This window comes from Nicotiana tomentosiformis, chromosome 5, assembly GCF_000390325.3.
Source record: "Nicotiana tomentosiformis chromosome 5, ASM39032v3, whole genome shotgun sequence".
Lineage (NCBI taxonomy): Eukaryota > Viridiplantae > Streptophyta > Magnoliopsida > Solanales > Solanaceae > Nicotiana > Nicotiana tomentosiformis.
Genome location: NC_090816.1, coordinates 104,553,928 through 104,580,276, shown reverse-complemented (window position 1 = coordinate 104,580,276; position 26,349 = coordinate 104,553,928). Strand labels below are relative to the sequence as shown.

The following is a 26,349-nucleotide window of genomic DNA, read 5'->3' as shown; positions in this document are numbered from 1 at the left end:
ATTGAGTCTTAAATGTTCGTCGAAAGTAAAAGGGCGCAGGCTGTTTAAGGAGGCATATGAAGAGTTGTCTTGAGCGCCCTCCAGAAATTCGTATTTAAATTCATTTGAGACAATTTGTGTTATTTTTAAATTATTAGACTTATTTAAGCTTAATGTTTTAGTTTGTTAGATTAATTTGAAGTATTATTATGCAATGAAAATTTGAAATGAAACTATGAAAGCCTTTGAAATTTGATCCTTACATATCAAGCTATCAACACTCCATTATAAGACTTATACTATAAGTTATATTTTTTTCATGTTCATTGTATTACCTTAAATTCGTAATGAATTTTTCAAATATAACGCTTTTAAAGCCTATGAAATTTATTCAAACATTCTTTTTATACGTTAGTTTTTAGTGTTTTATATTTTTACTTTATTTTAATATAAATTATGATTGTTAAAAAAAAAAAAAAAAACTCTTCCCGGAACCATTCCGATTAAATTTTGCACACGGATAGTCCGAAACCGGTAAACCCGATAAAAAATAATCAAAAACCGGTCCGATAACGAAATCGATTAGTTCCATTTTCCTTACCCATTCAGTCCGATCCGACCCATTGACACCTATAAGTCACTCCATTAGTGATGATGATGACGACGGCGACGACGACTCATTCTTGGGCGATTGATGGGGACCGATTGACGGTGAAGTTTTCAGATTTTTTTTGTCAAATAAATCCTTAATTAGTACTAATACCATTGCAGTAGTAGTAATAACCAATTACTAATTCTTAATTACTAATAACCAATTACAATATCCAACAAAATTATGTTAACATAGATATCGTTGTCATCTTAATGCCAAACCAATAATTAATTATTGATGAGCTTACTAGGGGAATAATGATTTCCTATTGGCTCTTAGTGATGTTAAATATGAAAAGAAATTTCCTTTCATCTTAAAACAATGACGTTATTGCTATTTGAGAATTCATAGCAGGTTATTATTTTTATTACATTATAATTAAAACAATAGATACTTACTAATAATTGATTTATAAAATTGATGATTTTGTGGGTCTTTACAAACTTGTTTTAGTTTTATGATCTTATCTCTATTTTTACGCTTAGGGAATTTACTTTTACACATAAGAGATTTAGAAAGAATAATTTCTTAATTTTAACATTATAAATGGCTATGAAGATACATTCCATATAGTGATTGTATAATTATATCTGATATTGTCAATACATTAAATTTGAATTACTTTTCAAAACTAAAGTCCAGTAATTATATCTTTTTTATAATTAGTTTCTAAATATGTTAATTTTATCAAAAAAATTAAGATGCTGAAATCCAAATCTCATTGGATATTGCATGTGTTAAATTCTATACTGTATTTCTTAAAAAAAGAAAAAAAGAAAAAAAAAAGGCAAAACCGCGTAGTATTTGGATAGTGTGCCTGTCTAGTTGCTCCATGTGACTCATCACATCTCCTTCTGCTTTGACATTAAAGTCTCCTTTGCTTCCATCACCATTCACACACACACACAGTACTAGACTTATAAATCTACTGCCACCTTTTTTTATGAACTTCAGATCCAATTGAGGCTTTAAATCTTCAAACTAAGCCTCATAAAATTAAAAGAAAAACAGTCATAGAATTCAGTACCATATGGCTCCACTTACTACTCAACGAAGTTGCAGCTTTTCTAAGGTACTTTTAGTACTTTGTCTTGTTTTAGTCTTATTATCTTCTTCATTCATTTCTGCTCAGAGTCAAGATCACAACAATGCTTCATCAACAAGAATAAGAAGAATGTTGGAGTTAGACATTGATGATGATAATGATGATGATTTTCTTCAACCAATTAAGAAGAAATCCAGTTCAACTATTGATGATTCTCCTCAACCAATCAAGAAGAAATCCAATTTAACCTCACTTTCCAGTTCTAAAAAGAACCAAACCAAGCTCGTCAAATCCACCCTTAGCTCTTCTAAGAACCAAACCAAGTTAGCCAAGATTTCTTCTTCTTCCTCTAGTTTTGGTTCAATCAAGAACCAAACTAAGTTAGCAGAAACCAAACTCTCTTTATCTGATTCAGTTTCTAATTCAATCAAGAACCAAACCAAGTTAGCAAAAACCAAACGTATTTCATCTGATTCAGTGTCTGGTTCAACCAAGAACAAAACCAAACTCATCAAACCAACCACAGAAGAGAAATTTGCACTAAAATCCCAACTGAAAAAGCTCAATCCCACATCCACCAAGTCCTTGAATTCAAATAAAACTACTTCCTTTTCAACCAAAAAATCTTCCTCAGATCTATCCAAAATCAGCTCTTCTTTTCCCAAGAACAAAACAACCAAAGCAACCACCACAAAAGACCTCAATGAATCCAAATCCAACAAAAACCAAACAAAGAACCAATCTTCAACAAACAAAAATCCCAAGAAAGAAACTACACAGAAGAATTCACAGCCCTATTGGCTAGAAAATGATGAAGATGACTTGTTGCTTGGTTTTAGAGACTTACCATCCAAATTCCAAGAAACCCTTTTGCCAGATTTAGAAAGAATCTCAAAAACCTCACAAGTTTACCTCAACAAAGCCAACAAAGAAATCACAAAAAACTTCAAACCCATTGTAGGTAACAAATATGCACCCACAATTGCCTCTGTAATTTCATTTGCTTTCATTTTGATCCCTTTAATTCTTGTTTCTCTTATTTTCAACCGAATCAAAGCCTATTTTTCACTCCAAAGACTATTAATCTTCATCCAAGTTTATCTCTCAATCTACTTCTCTATTCTCTGCCTTTCTTCTTTGGTCACTGGTTTGGAGCCACTTAAGTTTTTCTACGCTACTGCGCAGTCCACCTACATTTGCCTACAGCTTCTACAAACTCTTGCTTACGTGTTGTACCTCTTGATGCTATTGATGTACCTTGTTTTAGTATTCTCTACTGAGACTGGGCCGATTACGAAGATCATTGGGCTGGCCCAAACATTTGTGGGCTTTGCTGTTGGGCTGCATTATTACATGACGGTGTTTCACAAGGCTGTATTGCGACAGCCTCCTAAGACTAGTTGGAGAATTCATGCAATTTATGCCACGTGTTTTCTTCTGATTTGTCTGCTGACTAGAGCTGAAAGAACTAAGAAAACTTACTTGGTAGAAGGTGGTGAGGAGGGTAAAAAGAGCTAAAAGTTTTGTTTTTTTTCTTTTAATTCTTTTCTTTTATTACTTAATGGGCTATTGTTTTTTAGTTAGAAAGTGAAAATGAAAAAAGATTTTCACTGTCCAACATTATTTCTTCTTTATTCCAATGTGTAATTTATTAAGGTATTGTTATAATAAATGATGCAATTGCTGTAACCCTTGCTGCGTTTTTCAACTGTAACTTGTTGAATAACTTAATAGTTGTTCATTTATTGTACTTTATTTATTGCTCTCTTTGTGATTGTAATATTTAATTTTACATTCACATGTCCTCTAGATACCTTTTATTGTCTAACTCACGGGAATAAATCAAAAGAGCTCATAGTGTAGTAGATATTCCATCAAAATCGTTTCAGGCTCGACTTTACTACTATACTTCATAACAAACATTTCCAATAGTTTCTTTGTCATTGAATTATTCACTTTCTTCTCCATTTAGAGTATAAGTACAATTTCTCATTTGTTCAAACAATTTTTTTTATTTCCCACGTCATATTCAGTATTTGTATTAGAATCTCAACTAATTTGAATTCACGTCGTGTAAGGTCAATCAAATGTTAAACTGATTTTGTTGTTCTAGTAAAAATATTATGACATTAAATGACCGAGCTAGTCCGCAATTTGTAAGCCATGTGTTACGAGATTTGTTGATAAAAACATTTATTAACAGCTGAAGCACAATATAAGAACATTGTTATTACTTGGGAAGTTAAATAACTTTCTACAATAAATTTTAAAAAGGATTTAATTACAAAATTCGGATGTTGTGATACATACTATATAACTTTTGTTTTTATATTATCTAAAAATAAATAAATACCATAAGAGAGTTCACTCCAAGAAATAGAATTTCTTCCTCCTTCCTTAAATCTTGTTAGGGGAACATAGGAGTAGGATTAAGGTAGTTAATGATACACGCGCAAGGGAGCATGTACAAAACACGTGAAAGTGGGATCCAATGGAATATACACATTTTTTTTTTGTCTACTTTAATTGATTTTTTTAGTTGTTTTAACACATATTAAAAAATCTAGCTTTTAACATTAATTAACAATAAAGCTAGCCATATTAACCTATAGCAATTATTTCTATATTCAATTAAAATGAACCGGAGAAAATAGTACAAAAATCCCGTTAAACTTGGAGCATGTAGAGTTACTATCTTAACAAAGAGAGCTGATAATAGTAGGGCAAAATAGAAATTTATATTTGCTACCCGGAATATATATATATATATTATCGATTATTTTTTGAAGCGGCTAAAATTATATATTTATTGGGTACAAAGGCATAAATGAAGAGTCAATTTTAGTTAATTGGGCTCACATGAATTAAGGCAACCGACGGGTTCGGACAAGAGGTGTCGGTGAGCTAAATTTGGAAATTCCAAAACAAAACGTAACAATCCACAGCAGCTTTCTAAATGGAATCAGCTTCTTCTTCCGTCCATCACCGACAAATATATTTGCAATGGAAAAACACACTGTTTACGTTAAAACCCCAATTATTTAATAAGTTACTCCACTATGCAAACTGTAATAAGAATTTTGTATTATTAATATAATTTAAATTGTTATAACACTATATTTATCGTTTATTCTATACTACTAAACAATATTATTAGTAAATTAATGTTATTAGATAAAATTACTTGCAATCATTTTTTTACTTTGCATAATTATGTAATTATTTTTGACAGTAAATTCACAGAACTTAAACTCCAACTAATAAATGATATATTTTGTATATAATCTTTTAACACTTAACTAGAATTAATTAGTTACATTCTCATCTAATTTTATTCACTTAACAATAGTATGCTAATATAGTTTTTTGCAAATACTAAATGCGAATATTTTTTTATTTTTAAGAATATCTTTTTTTCTTTAATTCCTTAATATGATCACTATCATTGGGCATGGGCAAGGGTACATTTGGACTAGATCTGTAATGAGTCAAAACAAAATTCAAACAGACTGAAAAACATGGCATGGGTCGTTAATCAACTTTACTTTATCATGAGGAAAATGAGATGTTTTCTTTTTAAAGATTAATTAAAATAAGGAAAATCTAGAATTTCTGCTTCCCAAATATTATATTTTGAGAGCTGTGGTGTTAAACTTCTTTTCGTTCTAATATCTTAAGTTCGAAGCACTGCAATATTTCAAGCATTTCCCGAAAATGTTTTACATTATTTATAAATTATAATGTAATGAAAGTAATCACGAACAAGAGATTGGGAGTCATGGACTAATAGACACACAAATTAAATTAGAATGGTGATATAAAGCGTAAGATGTGAGTTTGGTTCAAATAATAGCCTGACCAAGCCTTCAAACAGCTGGGCTCTTCTTGACCCAAACCCAAGAAGGAATGTGTTTTTTGTCGGGAAAAGTACGAAAATGGCCACATTTATTTCAAACTTACCAACAATTAGCCGGCAAGCACTGATTACCAAAACTAGCCACAAAATTTTCAATAGTTGTTGGTGATCTTTCTATTTGTTAAAAGTGTTATTTGGTGAATTCTGAATTTCATTCAAGATTCTCTTTTTTATGTCATTCTTTCTTGTTAGTTTAAACCTGAAGAAATTTAGAAGAGTTTTGCCCAAACATAATGTAGAAATTGCATGTTCCTCTCTTTCCCTAGCATTGTAAAAGATAGTTAACAAGGTCGTCTTTCTCCTTTGCTTGCTTAATCTTTCAGCCTGTATCGCAAATTCAAACTCTACAATAAATCATTGTCCTAGTTTATGTACTTCCATACACTAATAGTCAACGTCACATAAGAATAATTAAAATTAATTTTTTTTAATGAGTATGGTTAAAATTCATTGAGAACATATACATGAGGCAATATACAAAATTTGAGAAAGATTGAAGGTGATTTAGATTGGTTTGGAATCAAATTTATAGTTAAAAATCGAGTTTAAAAATTTCTTCGCGACACATATATATAACATTTATCTCACACACATGTATACATGAATACATATGAGATATATATTTGATACATATAGGATACATAAAAGATATACATGCTTTCATGTTCATTTTCTACTTTGATTTTGCCTCAAATTTTAATTCAATCCACCTCAAAACTCCATCAAATTAAATCGTTTCAAAATCAAAATTCAAACTCTTTGAGATGTACCTAATCTATTCCAACAACACCCATTTGAAACAACGAAATTACGCTAGCAATTGAGTACTGAAATCTAACTTAATTATAAATATAACAGCATTGAAAAAATATGCTAGCGGATGACTACTAACACCTAACACAATTATAAACACAACGCAAAATAAAAAATACGCTAACAATTGAGTACCAAACTTTTTATAACGTAAATAAACTAAGCAACACAATGAAGTAAGGCTTTCTCTTCACTGGGTTGTGCTCAACTCTTCCTCTTGGGGCTCGTCATTCCAACGTTCTATCTAGTTCACTTTAAAAGAATGATACATTTAAATTTTTAGTCTTAATATTTATCCTAAAAGAAAAATGACGCCATGTGGTGATTTTATTGATTCAACTGAAATTGATATTTAGGAGCTAACCATTAACTTGGTTAGCTTTTATTACTATCAAGATCGACTAGAATGAAACAAGTTGAATATGAGCTTAAATGCAACATAAAATAAAATAAAACAAAGAAATAAAAAATTAATGAAAAGAAACAGTTAAAGAGTATAGGATTAATACCATCAATATACAAAAAGAAAGACTTACAATCACTGAAATGCTAAAAGCTAATTGGTTAATATTAGTAGTATTTGACTATTATTGATAATATTTTATGATTTGACTAATATTGATAGCATTGTTGCTCTAAAAGGTCAAATCTGATAGTTTTTGTTTTTCTTTCTTCCTCGTGGGAAAGTGCAGATATATCCAATTTTTGAGTCATTATTGAAGTCATACCTGTATTACACAAATATTTATAAATTTGTCACTTTGGAACACACTTCAAACATACACGCCTGAAGTTCCAAAAATTCGTGTTTGAAGTTAGAAGGTCATGATTGATGCTTGATGTTCATGCATTTTTCATGAACTTCAGATATATATGATTGAAGTTCGGGACCTTTTTATATATATACGAGATATTAAACTTATTTACCCGGTTTGTCTATGTTTTTATCTTTACAGAAAGTAACTAAAATTTTCTATAAAATATTTACAAATCTGGTTAAAATCTATAATTTATCTACAACTAAAATATAATTTTTTTTGTACAGAATTCGGTCAAAAACTATAATGGATAGGGTATCCAATGCTCCAACTACATTGATGTATATAATGGATATGGTGTTTAAAGTTATTTTTGAAAGAAAAAAAATCATAGTTTTTACTCACTATATTCTGATATATTCTCGTAGCCAGGAAGAGAACGAGAATCACTTGAAAATATGTTAAAGACGCTGAAAATTAACTTTTTACCAAGTTCTTCAATTATGAAATTTAGCTAGACTCGGTGGTATTCATAGGACACATGGTGTCTAAGAATGAAAAGATGGTAGATTCTGAGAAGATAGAGGCAGTTCATAAAAGAACTCATTTCTCCTACACATATTGACTCTTTTAGTTTTTGGCTTGACAGGCTACTATAGGCATTTGTATAGGTATTTGTGTAGGATTTCTCTAGCATAGCACCACCACTCACCAAGTTAACATAGAAAATCGCTAAATTTCAGTGGATGGAGGAATGTACAACGAGATTCCAGAAGCCCAAGACATGTTTGACAACCACACCAATGTTAGCCTTGTTCCAATAGGCTCTAGAGGATTCACGATGTTCTGTAACGCTTCGATAGTAGGATTAGGATATTTTCTCGTGCATAGTGGTCGTGGAATAGCTTATGCTTCACGGAAATTAAAGAAGCTCAAGTCGTATTATGCACTCATAATTTGGAAATGGTCACAATTGTATTTTCTTTTAGGATTTAGAGACACTATTTATACGATATGAAATTTATACATAGCACAAGAGCCTAAAGTACTTTTAAAACCAACATAGATATAAATATTTGGCAATGCCGATGGAGGAAACAACTGCAGATATAATTGTACTATTTTATATTGTTTGGGAAAGATAAATATTATAGCTTATGAAAAATAAAAATATGAGTAATTTGGCGCATATAGCTCCTGTAATGATACTTCTGGACGAAGATAGACTAGAGGGTACACGTATTATATTCAATGTGAAAAAGATTCAGAGACATTATTGGCTATTGGTCAAGCCTGACATAGAGTGTATAAAGGCTAGTCAATACGAGGATGAACAATTTTTCAAGTATCGAGATTAGTTTCTAGCTGGTAAAAGCAAGAATATGACTGTTAATAGTGATGGTATTCTCCGACTAGATAATTAATTATGCGTAGCAAACATATACGGATTGAGACAGGCTATTCGTGATGGAGCTCACAACTCTAGATACATTGCATATCTAAGATCTATAAGATGAACCATGACTAGAAAAAAATTGGATTGGGTGGAAAGGAAAGAAGAAAAATATTTGTTAACTTTATTTCTAACTATTTGATATGCCAGCATGTTAAGGCAAGCACTTGCGACTCTTAGGCCTACTACAAAATCTCAAGATTTTAAAGTAAAAATACAATAGAATTACAATACATTGTATGACTAAATTACCCAAACCATTAAAGGTATGATTACATGCGGAAAAGTTATAAATTAGCTTACAAAGTAGGCACATTTCTTGCTAGTCAAAATATTTTATAGTGAGGTAAAATATGCACAGATATACTTGAACAGAATATTATCTAATTAAATAGAGCTTTATTGTCCATCATCTTTGATAAAGGATCACAATTCACTTCACGATTTGAAAACCTTTTCAAGAAACGTTAGGTACATGAGTAGATCTTAGTACTAGTTTTTATCGCAGACAAACGCAAAGTATGAATGTACTATACAGATCTTGAAAGATATGTTGAGAGATTGCATTCTTGAGTTTGGAGGTTGCTGGGATGCCTATCTATATTAAACTGAATTTTCCTATAATAATAATTTTCAGTCCAGCATTCAGATGGTACCATATGAAGTATTGTATAGTAAGAGATGTTGTTCTTATATAAGATGGTTTGAAGCCGATATGAATAACTTATTAGGACCCGACTTGGTATAAGAAACTACTGACAAGGTCCAGTAATCAGATTGCTCACAACTCAAAATAGGCAAAAAGCTTATGCGGATAAGAGGAAAAGGGACTTAATTTTTACAATTGGGGATGGAGTGTCCCTGTAAGTTTTCTCTATGAAAGGTGTAATATAATTTTAAAAAAAAAGTAAATTGAACCCAGAATTTATAGTCTATACAAGATACTTGATCAAGTAGGAGCTGTGGTGTATCGTTTGCACTTCCTCCCGAGTTCTCTTTTGTTAATCAAGTGTTTCATATTTCTATGCTAAGCAAAATGTATATTAGACTTCTCTCATGTGCATGAAATACCAATTATAGAGTTAAATGAGAATTTATCCTACGATGATGTAACGACCCGACCGATCATTTTGAGCATTTACGCTCCTTTCAACTATTTGAAGTTTTGAATAACTTCCTACGAGATATTATGACTTATATGAATTATCGATTTTAGTTTTAAGGTATTTCGGAGTTAGCTTGGAAGAATGAATTTTCATGTTGGAAGTTTAAGTTGAAATAGTTGACCGTATATTGACTTATGTATAAACGTCCTCGAAATTTAATTATGATGATTTCAATAGCTCCGTATGGTGATTTAGGACTTAGGATCATGTCCGAAAAATTATTTGGAGGACCGTAGTGGAATTATGCTTGAAATGTCGAAAGTTGAATTTTGGAAAGTTTGACCGGGGGGTGGGAAGGGGTTGACTTTTTGATATCGAGGTCGGAATCCGATTCTGAAAATTGAAATAGCTTCGTTATATCATTTATGACTTGTGTGCAAAATTTGAAATCATTCCGGATTGATTTGATGTATTTCAGCACAAGATATAGAATTTGAAAGTTCAAAGGTCATTAGGCTTGAATTGAGGTGCGATTCATGGTTTTAGCGTTGTTTGATGTGATTCGAGGCTTCGACTAAGTTCGTATGATATTTTAGGAATTGTTGGTATATTTGGTTGAGGTCTTGAGGGGCTCGGGTGAGTTTCGTGGTGGTTTCTGTCACGACCCAAACTAACCCCTATCGTGATGGCGTCTATCATGGAACTGGGCAAGCCGACTCATTTCCAAAACAAATCGATATTTTCATTTCAAAGATAATTTCAATGTTATTTAGCATAAAAACCTTCGTAAAGGAGTTTCAATCAAAATAAAAGTGCGGAAAGAAAAGCTCGACATCGGGGTGTCACTAGTCATGAGCATCTACTACAATCTGTCTAACAATATCAAGGCTAACTCAGCCTGGAAAATAGCTAAATACAACTAGAGGAAGATAAGAGGGAGAAGAACAGGGGCTACGATCGCCAACAGCTACCTTGCTATCTCCGAGAAAATCTGTAATCAGAACAATCAACAACCGCTACCGTATCCAGCTACACCTGGATCTACACACAAGGTGCATGGAGTAACGTGAGTACGCCAACTCAGTAAGTAACAACAATAAATAAAGACTGAGCAGTAGTGTCGAGCAATAAAGCATATAACGTTCATATCATGAAATCTTAGTAAAGTACAACATGCTTTAAAAATCAGTGTTTGAATCAAATCATCTTGTTTAAACCCGGTTCCAGTAGAAATCATTTAAAGATATTTTTCCAATAATTTTTCAAACAAAGGATCAATGCAAAGGTGAGCAAAAATGATGAAATCATAAACAACCCCCGGAAAAAACATCACTCATATACGACCCCTCGGGCAAACCTCAGAGTCACTCGGGCATACCTAGGGGTGTTTAACTGGCGGGTTGGGACGGGCTGGACAAAAAAAAAATTAGCCCGCCCGTTTAACGTTGCGGGCTGAGTTAGCGGGCTGTACTTTTTTGGGTTTTTTTTTGTCCGTCCGAGTTCGGGCTTAGAGGGTTGTTAGCGGGCTGTTAGCGGGTTGTTAGAGGGTTGTTAGCGGATTGTTCGCGGGCTGTTAGCGGGCCGTGGATTTTTATTTTTTATTTTAAGTAAATTTTATTTTCTTATTCAATGTTATTGATACTTAAGTGTTTGTAAACTTTTAAGGCTTAGAATTAAACTTTGAAGTTTAAAATTTAAAATTTGAAATTTGAATTTTATAATGTTAAAATTAAAATTTGAAAGTAAGTGGCTACAAAAAATTATTTAATAAAACCTATATGTAAGGATCAAGCTCTGAATACTTTCATTTGATATTTTTATTGAACAATATATAATACTTCAAATTAAGTTGCAAGTTCTTTTTTGGTTTTGTTATTTTTGAACTTGCAAATTAAAATTTTACAACAATTATAAAAAAACAAATAGTACATCACATGCTTTGCATCATTTTTGTTAGTTCATCCATGTCAACATGTGGTTTTTGGTTTCCGGCATTGGTTGAATCGGAACCATAAACCATTATATCTTCAATTTCTTGGTCCTCCGCTTCATCTATCTCGTCACGCCCTTGATTTCGTCGTTCTGATCTTATCCAATCTCTAAAGCACACTAGAATTTCCAAAGCGTTGCTACCCAATGAATGACGGGTATCTCCTAGTTGTTGCCTTGCTTGGCTAAATGCGCTCTCTGATGCGACTGTTGAAATCGGCACATTTAGCACGTCTCGAGCCATGGCCGAAAGAACAAGAAATTGATTTGAGTTGCTCCTCCACCAACCCAATGGTAGAAATTCCTTTGTGCGGGACTCTGCTGACTTTTGCAAATAGAATTGAAGTTCATTGTTATTCCTGCTACTGGTTTATTGATGGCTTGATGCTCCCCTATTGTAGACCAAATCAAATAATTTTTAACACCATCATTATCAACCAAAGCACTGGTCCCATATGTTAAAACTGAACTTGAAGGAATATTTGCATCTACAGCAGAAGAAGCATCAACAATGTTAGCATAATAATTATATAATGCTTTTAAATATTTGTGTAGATAAGAAATACAAGTGTCAATATCAGGAGTTTAAGTTGGTCCATAAAAAAAATGAACGTTAATAAACGGGCTGAACCTGGCTGTAGCCCGTTGACAACCCGTTAACGGGTTAACGGGCTGAAACGGGTTGTAGCCCGTTAACAACTCGTTAACGGGTTAACGGGCTTAGCGGATTCCGGTGCACCGGTATCAAAAAATTATTCGTTTGAAACCCGCTCCCTGCCCAACCCATCCCAGCCCGCCCCCCACGCTATAGTACCAGGCTGAACCGGGCTGAACCGGGCTGTAAAAGGGTTAGCCCGGCCCGATTATAGGCATACCTCACAATCACTCTTGCCACTCGGGCATACCTCACAATCACTCTTGCCTCCCAGTCACTCAGAACTCGGCACTCGCACTCAGTAGGTACTTGTGCTCACTGGAGGTGTGCACAGACTCCGGAGGGGCTCCTTCAGCCTAAGCGCTATAATCTGCACGGATAACTCACGTGCTGCACGAACAACTCACGTGCTATAATAATAAAGTATGTTGCAGGCGGGCAGCCCCGATCCATACTCATCCTCACAATCAGGCCCTCGGCCGATATCAACATGCTGCGGTGTGCAGCCCGATCCCATAAATATCCTCACAAATCAGGCCATCGGCCTCACTTAGTCACAAACCTCTCAAGCCACTCGAGCATTTCAGTAAAACAGGGCATTCGGCCCAAAACATTTATATGCATCAAAATCGAGTCATAAAACTGAGTTATGCGGTAAACAAGTATAAACATGATTGAGTATAGATTTTCAATCGAAAACAATGAGAGGATAGTAAGAAAAAGCCCCTAAGGGTTAAAACAGTACTGACGCAAGGCCCAAACATGGCATTCAGCCCAATTTACAGAAATTCTTTCTAAAACATATAAGTATCATATAATTTCCATAAAATATGCAACTTTACAGTTGCTACGGGATGGACCAAGTCACAATCCCCAACAGTGCACGCCCACACGCCCGTGTGCGTCACTAAAAATAGTAGAATGATACCAAATTCGTATCCTCAGGACTAGATTTACAATCGTTACTTACTTCAAGCCGCAAAATTCTTATTCTGCAATGTCCTTTCCTCGTGAATTGGTCTCCAAACGCCTCGAATCTGGTCATAAATAATTCGTTTCAGTCAATAAAATTCATTGGAATTAATTCCATAAGATAATAATGATTTTCCATAAAAATTCAAAAATTAGCTCAATAAAATTCATTGGAATTAATTCCATAATAATGATTCTCGGAACTCGACAAAAGTTACAAAATACGGAAACCCATTCAACTACGAGTCTAACCATACCAATTTTACCAAATTCCAACCCCAACTCGACCCTCAAATCTTCAATTTAAACTAAGAGAGTTTTCAAAATTTTCATAACTCAATTCACCAATTAAATGATAAAAACAACCATGAATTCGGGTAATTTAACCAATATTGAGTTAAGAACACTTACCTCATTGTTTCCTCTGAAAATCACCCAAAATCGCCTCAAATCCGAGCTCCAAATCATCAAAAACTTTCAGAACTTAAACTCACTGCCCAGGCTTTTCTTCTTCGCGAACGCGGTCAGTGCCTCGTGTTCGCGAAGCACAAAATAGCTCTCGTTCGCGAAACACAAAATAGCTCCCGTTCGCGAAGCACAAAATAGCTCCCGTCCAAATTCCTCCTTCGCGAAGCACAAAATGCCTCTGCCTCAATGCCTTCTATGCGAACGCGTTCAACCCATCGCGAACGCGATGCTTCGTTCCCCTTCACTACGCGAACGCGACACCCCCTACGCGAATGCGTAGACCAATTGCCTGGGGTCTTCGGCTGCTTCCTCTCTTCTTCGTGAACGCGTAACACCTCTATCATTCGCGTAGCACACCCAGTCCACCCTTTGCGAATGCGTTCTTCTCTTCGCGAACATGAAGAGAAAATATTGCCAACCTGTCAGTTCCTCTTCACGAACGCGAGGCTCCACTCATGAACGCAATGAAGGAAACCAGATGGTGCATCAGAAAAATTCCAGCAGAGTTCCAAGTCCAAAATGCATCCCATTAACCATCCGAAACTCACCCGAGCCCCTCAGGACTTCAACCAAATATACCAACAAGTCCTAAAACATCATACGGACTTAGTCGAACCCTCAAATCACCTCAAACAACGCTAAAACCATGAATTATACCCCAATTCAAGCCTAATGAACTTTGAAATTTCTAATTTCTACAAACGACTCCGGAACCTATCAAATCACATCCGATTGACCTCAAATTTTGCACACAAATCATAAATGACATAACAGAGGTATTCCAACCTTTTTCATTCAGTCTCCCAATAAACGAAAAAAGATTTATGGTGACACGAAAGTTGTGCTCGACGCTCTCTTTCCTATTCCACTGCGCGTTATTACTTTTCGAGTCCGAGGGACTATTTTCAGAATCGGATTCTTACCCCGATATCAAAAAGTCACCCCCGGTCAAACTTCTCAAAAAATTAAACTTTTGGCATTTCAAGCCTAATTCCTCTACGGACTTATAAATAATATTTCGGACACGCTCCTAAGCCCAAATTCACCATACGGAGCTATTGGAATTATCAAAATTTAAATCCGAGATCGTTTACACATAGGTCAACATTCGGTTGACTTTTCCAACTTAAGTTTCTACTTAAGAGACTAAGTGTCTCAATTCACTTTGAACCCACTCCGGTCCCAAATCAACTAACCCAATATAACAGAATAACACAAAAAGAAGTAGAAATGGGAAAAACGGGGCTATAACTCTCGAAATGATCGGCCGGGTCGTTATAATTTCGGACCATTTCAAGGCCATTTTTAATTGCTGGTTTCTGCCTACAGAGGTGTGCATCGCGATCGCAAAAATTTGATTGCATTCACGAAGAGCAAACAACAGTTTGGGGCCTTGTGAATCGCGACCGCGGAAGCTCTTTCGCTATCGCGTAGAACAAAATCTCTGTTGTACTGACCCAACTTTGAAAGCTTATATCTCGCAATCTATAAGGAATTTGGAGATGATCTAAAAAAGAAAGTTGTAGCCCTTGATGTCTATTTTTCAGAAAGGTAAACTCTTTATCATTTGGAGTTGTGTACAAAAAGTTATGGTATATACACTATAGTCTGTCTGAGAAGAGTTTGGAAATCTCTGTTGCACAGAGCTAACTTTGGAAGCTTATATCTAGCAATCTATAAGGAATTTATAGATGAGCAACAAATTAAAATTATAGACATTGGTGTCTAGTTTTCAAAAAGTTAAACCATTTGCAATTTGAAGTTTTGTACAAATGGTTATGACCATTATACTAGAGGCTGTCTGGAAGAGTTGGGGAGTTTGTTCTTCGCGATTGCGATTGGTTTTCCGCGATTGCGAAGAGCCATTTTGGGGCTGAAAAGTTTTGTGCTTCGTGGTCGCGAAGAGTAAATACCTCGGATGTAGCTATATTTCGAGGTTTCATCCATTTTTAACATATTTGGAACTATGGAGCTCGGATTGAAGTAAGTTTTGAGGCGATTTTCACCATATGGATTGGGGTAAGTATTCTATATCCGAAAGTGATTATACTTCATGATTATGTGATTATATTCATCATTTATTTCGAATTTAAATGGAAGAAATCAAGATTTTTACAAAATCTTCCAAAAATAAAAAATTACGATTTGGAGGTCGAGTTGTTATCGGAATTTGATAAAATTGGTATGGTTGAACTCGAATCGGAATGAGTGTTCGGATTTTGTAACTTTTGTCGGGTTCTGAGATGTGGGCCCCACGGGCGATGTTTGAGCTAAATTTCGGATTTTTATGGAAAATTAACATTTTCTTATGGAATTAATTCCAATAAATTTTAGTGACTGAATCGAATTATTTATGTCTAGATTCGAGACGTTTGGAGGCCAATTCACGAGGAAAAGACATTGCAGAATAAGAATTTCACGGTTTAAGGTAAGTAGCAGTTATAAATATGGTCCTGAGGGTATGAAACCCTAGATTGTTTTGTATCATATGATTATTTTGGAGGCGACACACATCCTAGGTGACGGGCGTGTAGGCGTGTACCGAGGGGATTGTGACTTGGTCCGTCCCATGGAACTGTTGTCACGGCCCAAACCAATGGGCCGCGACGGCCACCCGGTACCTTAATCAACCGAATACCAACATAACGTATCTTTTTGTATCATGCTATCATGGGTAAATGATACGGAAAGGCTGTCATAGGATAACTAGAATAAAACATATAATACCAACTTGGGCCTATAAGACCAAAATGATCACTCGTACACTAAACGTAGGCCGACAAGGCCATACAATCTTTTACGTACATGGCATATGTCTACAAGCCTCTAAGAGTAGATAAATACCATAAAGGTCGGGACATGGCCCCGCCATACTAAACAATACACGTCTGAATCAAACAAACCAAATAAGCAACTCCTGAGCAAATGGAGCTCACCAACATCTTTCGCTGAGCTGATAGCCTACTTGGAGAACTTTCAATCTCTCTATCGGGACCTGTGGGCATGAAACGCAGCATCCCCAGGCAAAAGGAACGTCAGTACAAATAAAGTACCAAGTATGTAAGGCATGACAGTAGTATATATAAGACATGAAAGAAACATGGAGTAAAGAACTCAACTTGTAATTCTGAATAGCAATGTGAATCGTGAAAATTTATAATGTCATGCATATGCATATAAATGCCATACCATGCATAGGTATATGCGTACATAACATCATCAAGCCTCTGAGGGCATCCCATCATATCATCTCAGCCACTGTAGGCAAAATCATCAACGTATACCAGCTGATCAGGTGGTGGTGCGTATATAACGTCATAACCTTTTTCCATATCCCATATACATATAATATACGCGTATATAACACCATCTGGTCATGGATCAATGTACATGTATACATGAATGAAATGCATAAGAAGTACATTAATAAGATTTCTCAAAATGTCATAAGATCACAATGCCTTTGATTAATATCATGAAATAAACTTAATCAACTTGCGTATTTTTCGGATATCTATGAACAAATGATAGAATAATAAGACATATGGGGAATCAAGAATATAGACATCCCTAGTATTTCTATGAATAGAGTCATTTATGAAAGTTGCGTATTTGCTCGTTTCGTTTGTATCGTACGGATCATGCCAAAAGGAAAGAAGGGATAGCCTTAACATACCTTAACTCCGTTGAGTCCTTAATACCTTCCAAGAAATTCTTCAAACAACTAAACCCAATCTATCACATCATAAGGAGATTCAAAATCAGTGTTGAGTAAAGGCTAAGTCCGCAACTTAAACTAGTAGCTCGTTTACGTAAATTTGGGCAGCATCTTCCCTGTAACTAGGCCCTCCTCGAATACCATATACCAACAACAACAAGAAAATAACAATAACAACATGTAAGCATCAGTTTCTAACCTTATCTCTATCACAATATACCACAAAACATCCCACACACCATAATCACTTCATTCATAAAATGATAACCAAAGTAGTGTCAAACAACTTAATAAAATGTAACGACGAACGACCAGCCCACCATTCCATCATTATGTGGTGTTTCTTCACACCATTTGTCCTCCAAAAATCCATTAAACAGTAGAAAAATATATGGCCCAAAGGCAACACGAAACAGCCCACAAAACAGTCCACTTCAAGTCAAATAACTCGAACTCACGGCTTCCGATCACCGTCCCGTGAGTTCTAACTATTAGGAAACGAATTTATCAACATTCCTTGATATTTAAACACTTAAATACAGAAAGTAAACGTTTTCTTAACTATGAATTACCTTCCAAAACTCAAACTACAAAGAAAACGAGAGGGGATATAGGGATACTTATGTCGTAGGGATCGTTTTATTGTTATCGCTTCTTGATTCCATGCCCGGGATGATAATGTTGTTTGAAGCTCTTGCAGAGAGCTTAAGAGTAAAGCTTAAGAGTAAAGTTAGGGGTGTTATTTGGGTGTGTTCTCTGGAAAAATGGAGAAAGAGACGAGATGGGATGTAAATATCCCATTTTTTTAAAAAGTCAAAAAGGTGCTACTTGGCACCCTATGATTGACCCTTCTTCCAACGCTTATAACTTTTTATACGGGTGTTGTATGAATGAACGGCTAAGAGCGATGGAAACTACGTTCCAAGACCTTCAACTTGGTATATAATATGTCCCCAAAAGACCTCATATAGCATACAAAATGTATTTCTCAAAAAGCTTTGTTACAAGGCAAATCCTTAGTCGGTTTTTTCGCAACTTTAATCCAATTTTCCCCAAACTTCATATTTTCTATCCAAACATAATATATAGACATATTATGACTTTAAAATCATTTAAATTATGATTAACATGTCTCATATTCATTACGTTACCTTGGGACGCACAGGGTGTAACAATCTCCCCCCTCCTTAGAAACATTCGTCCTCGAATGTTAAACTCCCAGAAATCTATAGAAATTTAGGCAGAGTCTCCTCTGTAACGGTACTAATACCAACCTAAAGACTGTGATGTATCAGTATGATACTCCTCCGGAAGTGGAAACAAGGTAGGATATCTAGACTTCATGTCTTCTTCTGCTTCCCATGTCATCTCCTCCACATTCTTGTTCCTCCAAAGTGCTTTAACTGAAGCTGCGTCCTTAGTTCTCAATTTCCGAACTTGTCTATCTAGTATAGAAATGGGATATTCCTCATATGATAGCTGCTCTGTGACCTGAACATCGTCAACTGGAATGACTTTAGAGGGATCTCCAATACACCTACGGAGCATAGACATATGAAATACTGGATGTATTGACTCCAAGTTGGAAGGCAAGTCTAACTCATATGCTACCTGGCCTACTCTGCGTATGATCTTATAAGGTCCAATGTACCGAGGGCTAAGCTTTCCTTTCTTACCGAATCTCATAACGCCTTTCATTGGTGATACATTTAGGAATACCTAGTCATCTACCTGAAACTCCAAGTCTCATCGTCGATTATCTGCATAGGACTTCTGACGACTTTGAGCTACTAATAGCCTTTCCTGTATAAGATTAATCTTCTCAACTGCCTGTTGTATCAACTCTGGTCCTACTAACTTAGTTTCCCCAACCTCGAACCATCTGATAGGTGACCCACACTTTCGTATGTAAAGAGCTTCGTATGGAGCCATCTGAATGCTGGAATGATAACTATTATTATATGCAAACTCAATAAGTGGAAGATGATCATACTAGCTACCCCTGAAGTCCATCACACAAGCCCGTAGCATATCCTTCAGTGTTTGAATAGTACATTCAGCCTGACCGTTTGTCTGGGGATGAAATATTATACTAAGGCTTACCTGAGTCCCCAATCCTTTTGTAAGGACCTCCAGAAATTAGCTGTAAACTGAGCGCCTCTATCTGAGATAATAGATATAGGGACACCATGTACTCGTACTATCTCCCTAATGTAAAGCCTTGCATTATCCTTTACTACTAAGTAGTCCCGACAGACAGAAAATGGGCTATTTTTGTAAGTCTATCGACAATAACCCATATAGAATCGAACTTACGTTGGGTACGAGGTAAGCCTATGATGAAATCCATATTAATCACTTCCCATTTCCAAGTCGGAATCTCTATAGCCTGTAATAATCCACCGGGTCTTAACCTGCTAACAATTAGGGCACTGAGCAACAAACTCTGCTATATCCTTCTTCATTCCGTCCCACCAGTATATTCCCCTGATATCATGATACATCTTTGTTGCTCCTGCATGAATAGAATAACGAGAATAGTGAGCTTCTCCCATAACCTGCTGACGCAACCCTGCCATATTAGAACACATAATCGACCTCGATCTTTGAGGACTCCATCTCCTATAATCTCAAATGGTGTATTCTCCTTTTGAGGGGATGTATCTCTGTAATGAGGTAGCACATGATCCTCATACTGGCGTTCCTTCACTTCAATTACTAAAGAGGATTTTGTTGTGTCCTGAATAGTAACTCCGGTATCACCTGAGTCCAGTATTCAAACTCCAAGGCTAGCTAGCTGATGAATCTCATAGGCTATCCCACACTTCTCTGGCAGTAAATATGACAAGCTACCCATAGATCTATGTTTGAGGGCGTCGGCTACTACATTCGCCTTTCCTAGATGGTATAAAATATCAACATCATAGTCTTTTAGTAGCTCCAATCATCGTCTTTGGCGTAAATTTAATTCCTTTTGATTGAAGATATATTGAAGGATCTTATGATATATATATATATATATATATATATATATATATATATATATATATATATAAAAATTCCATACAAATAGTGCCTCCACATATTTAGTGCATGAATCACCGCGGCTAACTCTAAATCGTTGGTCAAATAATTCTTCTTTTACTTTCTTAGTTGTCTTTAAACATAAGCGATTACTTTTCATGGTCGTTCTACCACTTGTTATATGAATACATGGCTTATCTTATTTTCCACAAATACTGGAATTTCTTGTAACTCATATGATCTCAAATATCATCTTTTGACTTTTTTTTCTTCCCGTTCATTAGCCACGATAGGTGCCACTTTCTTATGGAGTGCATACAATGTTGTTGTGAGACTGTTGTTACAAGACCATTTCTTCCTTATGTCACTATGCTTAAGTTGAAGCCTTTTTCCTTATTCCCCCAGCTAGTATTTCTTTATAGTACTTAAGAGAGACTCTTTGACTCCTGTAAAGCTACGAGCTTATTATATCGTATACCCGAAAGAATTTTTTTTTTGACGTTCTTACACACCTATAATTACCTTTAATTACTTACCTCCGCGCCCTTGTGCTCGTAAGGTTGATTATGAACTGAAATTTTTGACTGTACAACCCCAACTCCTATCTGAATATTTCTCAAGGATTACGATGTCATCATATTTGCGAGACTGAATTCCCTATGTTGGGTTTCACTATGTTTATCTTGCACAACCTGCTAATTTGTCTATATCCTCTTATTTAGACATGGGTAGGCTCTTCCTGAATCAACTACTAACTACACGTTAGTCCATTCTCATATCTATATTCTACGAAATCTCTCTTGGATTATATCCTTTGTCTTAACTAACCCCTCACACTGGCTCCTTATGTATCCAGTGTTCATTTGCACTTATTTATCAATACCATCTAGTGATGGAACCCTTACTGCCTCTCCCCATCATCATGCTTACATAATGTTCTGTAATCGTATCATATCCGTAGGATCTGAATAAATGCAATCTCATTCCTTTCGCCTTTCTACCACATTCTTCTTTTACTATTTCATAGTTACCTTAACCACATAACTCCGACTTAATACCATATAACACTATCTTCCCCCCTTTAGGGGAGTACTAACATTTATTGCTATGAAGATTTACCTATAAATGTTTCACCTCTTCATATTTGGCATCTTTTCACATCTTCACAGACTTTAACTTGCCTTGCGGTAACCCTTCTGTACCAGGGATAATTTAATTTCTTACACACAAAGGTGACACCTAGTGTAACTGGCACACTTAGTCCCTTAAGCTTAACTCTGCTCACAGCACTTATTTTAGGGAACCGTCTTCCCGAATGACCTTTAAAAGTTATTCTTTTGTTGTCCATTCAATTATCGCCCGGAACGCGATCTCTGAAATTCTCATGATGTCAACTATTATCAAATCCTTCGGTCCCGAATTCATGTTCAGTTTATCTTATTCACTAGCCCATACTAATTTCTATTATTCCGGGGGTCTAACTTTTCCTTCTGGTAATCATGTATGAGTCACCAACTCATTTCTGGAAATGGGGACATAATTTTATGGCTTATACTCTTTTATTGTCTCAAGGCATGTAACTTCTTGTCTTTTCCTCACTTGACTATAGAATCTGTAGTCCTGTCATATTTTGATTTACCGTTATCATCCATTTATCACATCTTACTCATAATGCTTTATTTACTTTCTTCTTATTCTCCTACTAATATTTCTGTATATAACCTTATTATGAAAACTTCTTCAAAATATTCTTTCACTTTTAGCCTCCCTTGATTCAACTCACTGTCTCTTCGGGTCGCCTAACACTCTCTCTTTACTAGGGACGAGAGCCATACAACGGTAAATATTTATCCCTTCTTGGATTCCAATGCCAATCTTCTGAAAATTCTGAACATTCTAGTATTCATATCTGATTGTACTATTCTAGAGTGCACCATATGGGTGTCTCACAAGGAGAACCATTACCACGTTTGCAATATCCCTCAGAAATGTGAGTTAATAATAACTATACATCCATAATGTTGGGTTACTCTAACCCTAGCTGGATGCTGATATCCCATCCTTCTCTTAAATTATATCTGTTAGCTCCCACAGGGCATAACTGAAATGGGTGCTGTCAAGTGAATATATCTTTGTTATTGTTGAAAGTAACTCAGAATGCTTATATTTCTCTGCCTAGATTGTAAATACAGATAATCTTCACTAACTAGGTACCTCGAATCCTTCTTCACCTAGCTTCGTTTACTTGTTGAAACTTGTATCTGCCTTCAGATTCTCTCGTTGCTTTTTACCATAGGGGTAGATAGATATTCATGACTTAGGGCTCCATATCAAGAGGCAAACACATCGTAGTACATGTATATCTACTGAAGGCCTTACATTTACTCATCATAAGTATGACACAAAATCGAATTCCTCTGACTCAACTCTTTCACAGCCACATTCAATCTCTTACCAACTGTCTTTATGGATGTAGATGTCGTTGTATAACAAATAAAATAGAATTTAGGAATTTGAATTTCTTACAGCTGAGCTCTACCACAAGATCTAGAGTAAGAAGAAAGAGTGACAATCCTAAATGCCCTGTAGCCTCCTGCTTATAAGTGTGGTGCACAATAAACCCATAAATAAGACTCTACTAGACACGGCTTGTAGAGTCCCTAGGACAGAACTGCTCTGATACAACTTTTGTCATGGCCCAAACCGATGGGTCGCGACGGGGACCCGTTACCTTAATCAACCGAATACCAACATAACGTATCTTTTTGTATCATGCTATCATGGGTAAATGAGACTAAAAGGCTGTCGTAGGATAACTAGAATAAAATATATAATACCAACTTGGGCCTATAAGACCAAAATGATCACTCGTACACTAAACATAGGCCAACAAGGCCATACAATCTTTTACGTACATGGCATATGTCTACAAGCCTCTAAGAGTAGATAAATACCATAAAGTTCGGGACAGAGCCCCGCCATACTAAACAATATACGTCCGAATCATACTGACCAAATAAGAAACTCCGGAGCAAATGGAGTGCTTCAACATCTTCCGCTGAGCTGATAGCCTACTTGGAGAACTCTCAATCTGTCTATCGGGACCTGCGGGCATAAAACGCAGAGTCCCCAGGCAAAAGGGACATCAGTAAAAATAAAGTACCGAGTATGTAAGGCATGACAGTAGTATATAAAAGACATGAAAGAAACATGGAGTAAAGAACTCAACTTGTAATTCTAAATAGGTCTGTGAATCATGAAAATTTATAATGTCATGCATGTGCGTATAAATGCCATACCATGCATAGGTATATACGTACATAATATCATCAAGCCTCTGAGGGCATCCCATCATATCATCTCAGCCACTGTAGGCAAAATCATCAACGTATACCAGTTGATCAGGTGGTGGTGCGTATATAACGCCATAAAGTTTTCCCATATCCCATATACATATGCGCGTATATAATGCCATACGGTCATGGGTCAATGTACATATATACATGAATGAAATGCATAAGAAGTACGTTAATAAGATTTCTCAAAATGTCATAAGATCGCTATGCATTTGATTAATATCATGAAATAAACTTTATCAACTTGCGTATTTTTCGGATACCCATGAACAGATGATAGAATAATAAGACACATCGGGAATCAAGAATATAGACATCCCTAATATTTCTATAAATAGAGTCATTTATGAAAGTTGCGTATTTGCTCGTTTCGTTTGTATCGTACGGATCATGCCAAAAGGAAATGAGGGATAGCCTTAACATACCTTAACTCCGTTGAGTCCTTAATACCTTCCAAGAAATTTTTCAAAAAACTCAACCCAATCTACCATATCATAAGGAGATTCAAAATCAGTGCTAACTAAAGGTTAAGTCCGCAACTTAAACTAGTAGCTCATTTACATAAATTTGGGCAGCATCTCCCCTATAACTAGGCCCTCCTCCAATACCATATACCAACAACAACAAGAACAGAACAATAACAATATGTAAGCATCATTTTACAACCTTATATCCATCACAATATACCACAAAACAGCCCACACACCATAATCACTTCATTCATAAAACGATAACCAAAGTAGTGTCAAACAACTTAACAAAATGTAACGACGAACGACCAGCAAACCATTCTGTCATTATGTGGTGTTTATTCACACCATTTTTCCTCAAAAACTCCATTAAACAGTAGAAAAATATACAGCCCAAAGGCAACACGAAACAGCCCACAAAACAGTCCACTACAAGTCAAATAACTCGAACTCACGTCTTCCGATCACCGTCCCGTGAGTTCTAACTATTAGGAAACGAATTTATCAACATTCCTTGATATTTAAACAATTAAATACAGAAAGTACACGTTTTCCTAACTATGAAGTACCTTTCAAAATTCAAACTACAAAGAAAAAGAGAGGCGATATAGCGATACTTATGTCGTAGGGATCATTTTAATGTTATCGATTCTTGATTCCGTGCCCGGGATGATAATCCTTTTTGAAGCTCTTGCAGAGAGCTTAAGAGTAAAGTTAGGGGTGTTATTTGGGTGTGTTCTCTGGAAAAATGGAGAAAGAGACGAGATGGAATGTAAATATCCCTTTTTTTTTAAAAGTCAATAAGGTGCTACTTGGCACCCTATGATTGGCCCTTCTTCCAATGCTTATAACTTTTTATCCGGGTGTTGTATGAATGAACGTCTAAGAGAGTTGGAAACAAAGTTCCAAGACCTTAAATTTGGTATATAATATATCCCAAAAAGACCTCATGTAGCATACAAAATTTATTTCTCAAAAAGCTCTGTTACAAGGCAAATCCTTAGTCGGTTTTTCCGCAACTTTAATCCGATTTTTCCCAAATTTCATATTTTCTATACAAACATCATATATAGCCATATTATGACTTTAAAATCATTTAAATCATGATTAACAAGTCTCATATTCATTACGTCACCTTGGGACGGGCACCTGTTACCTTAAAATCGTGACGGGCACCCGTTACCTTAATCAACCGAATACCAACATAACGTATCTTTTTGTATCATTCTATCATGGGTAAATGAGATGGAAATGATGTCGTATGATAACTAGAATAAAACATGTAATACCAACTTGGGCCTATAAGACCAAAATGATCACTCGTACACTAAACGTAGGCCAACAAGGCCATACAATCTTTTACGTACATGGCATATGTCTACAAGCCTCTAAGAGTAGATAAATACCATAAAGTTCGGGACAGAGCCCCGCCATACTAAACAATATACGTCCGAATCATACTGACCAAATAAGAAACTCCGGAGCAAATGGAGTGCTTCAACATCTTCCGCTGAGCTAATAGCCTACTTGGAGAACTCTCAATCTGTCTATCGGGACCTGCGGGCATGAAACGCAGAGTCCCCAGGCAAAAGGGACGTCAGTACAAATAAAGTACCGAGTATGTAAGGCATGACAATAGTATATAAAAGACATGAAAGAAACATGGAGTAAAGAACTCAACTTATAATTCTAAATATGTCTGTGAATCATGAAAATTTATAATGTCATGCATGTGCGTATAAATGCCATACCATGCATAGGTATATACGTACATAATATCATCAAGCCTCTGAGGGCATCCCATCATATCATCTCAGCCACTGTGGGCAAAATCATCAACGTATACCAGTTGATCAGGTGGTGGTGCGTATATAACGCCATAACTTTTTCCCATATCCCATATACATATACGCGTATATAATGCCATATGGTCATGGGTCAATGTACATGTATACATGAATGAAATGCATAAGCA

The 26,349-nt window shown here is 35.7% G+C and overlaps 1 protein-coding gene across 1 annotated transcript; it reads left to right on the top strand.

The window, feature by feature from the left end:
* The first annotated feature begins 1,458 nt into the window (after positions 1 to 1,458).
* On the top strand, positions 1,459 to 3,365 carry LOC104113189 (uncharacterized). The gene has a single exon (XM_009623298.4). The coding sequence runs from the start codon at positions 1,662 to 1,664 to the stop codon at positions 3,192 to 3,194; it is 1,533 nt and encodes a 510-aa protein (XP_009621593.1). The 5' UTR covers positions 1,459 to 1,661; the 3' UTR covers positions 3,195 to 3,365.
* The last annotated feature ends 22,984 nt before the right edge of the window (positions 3,366 to 26,349 follow it).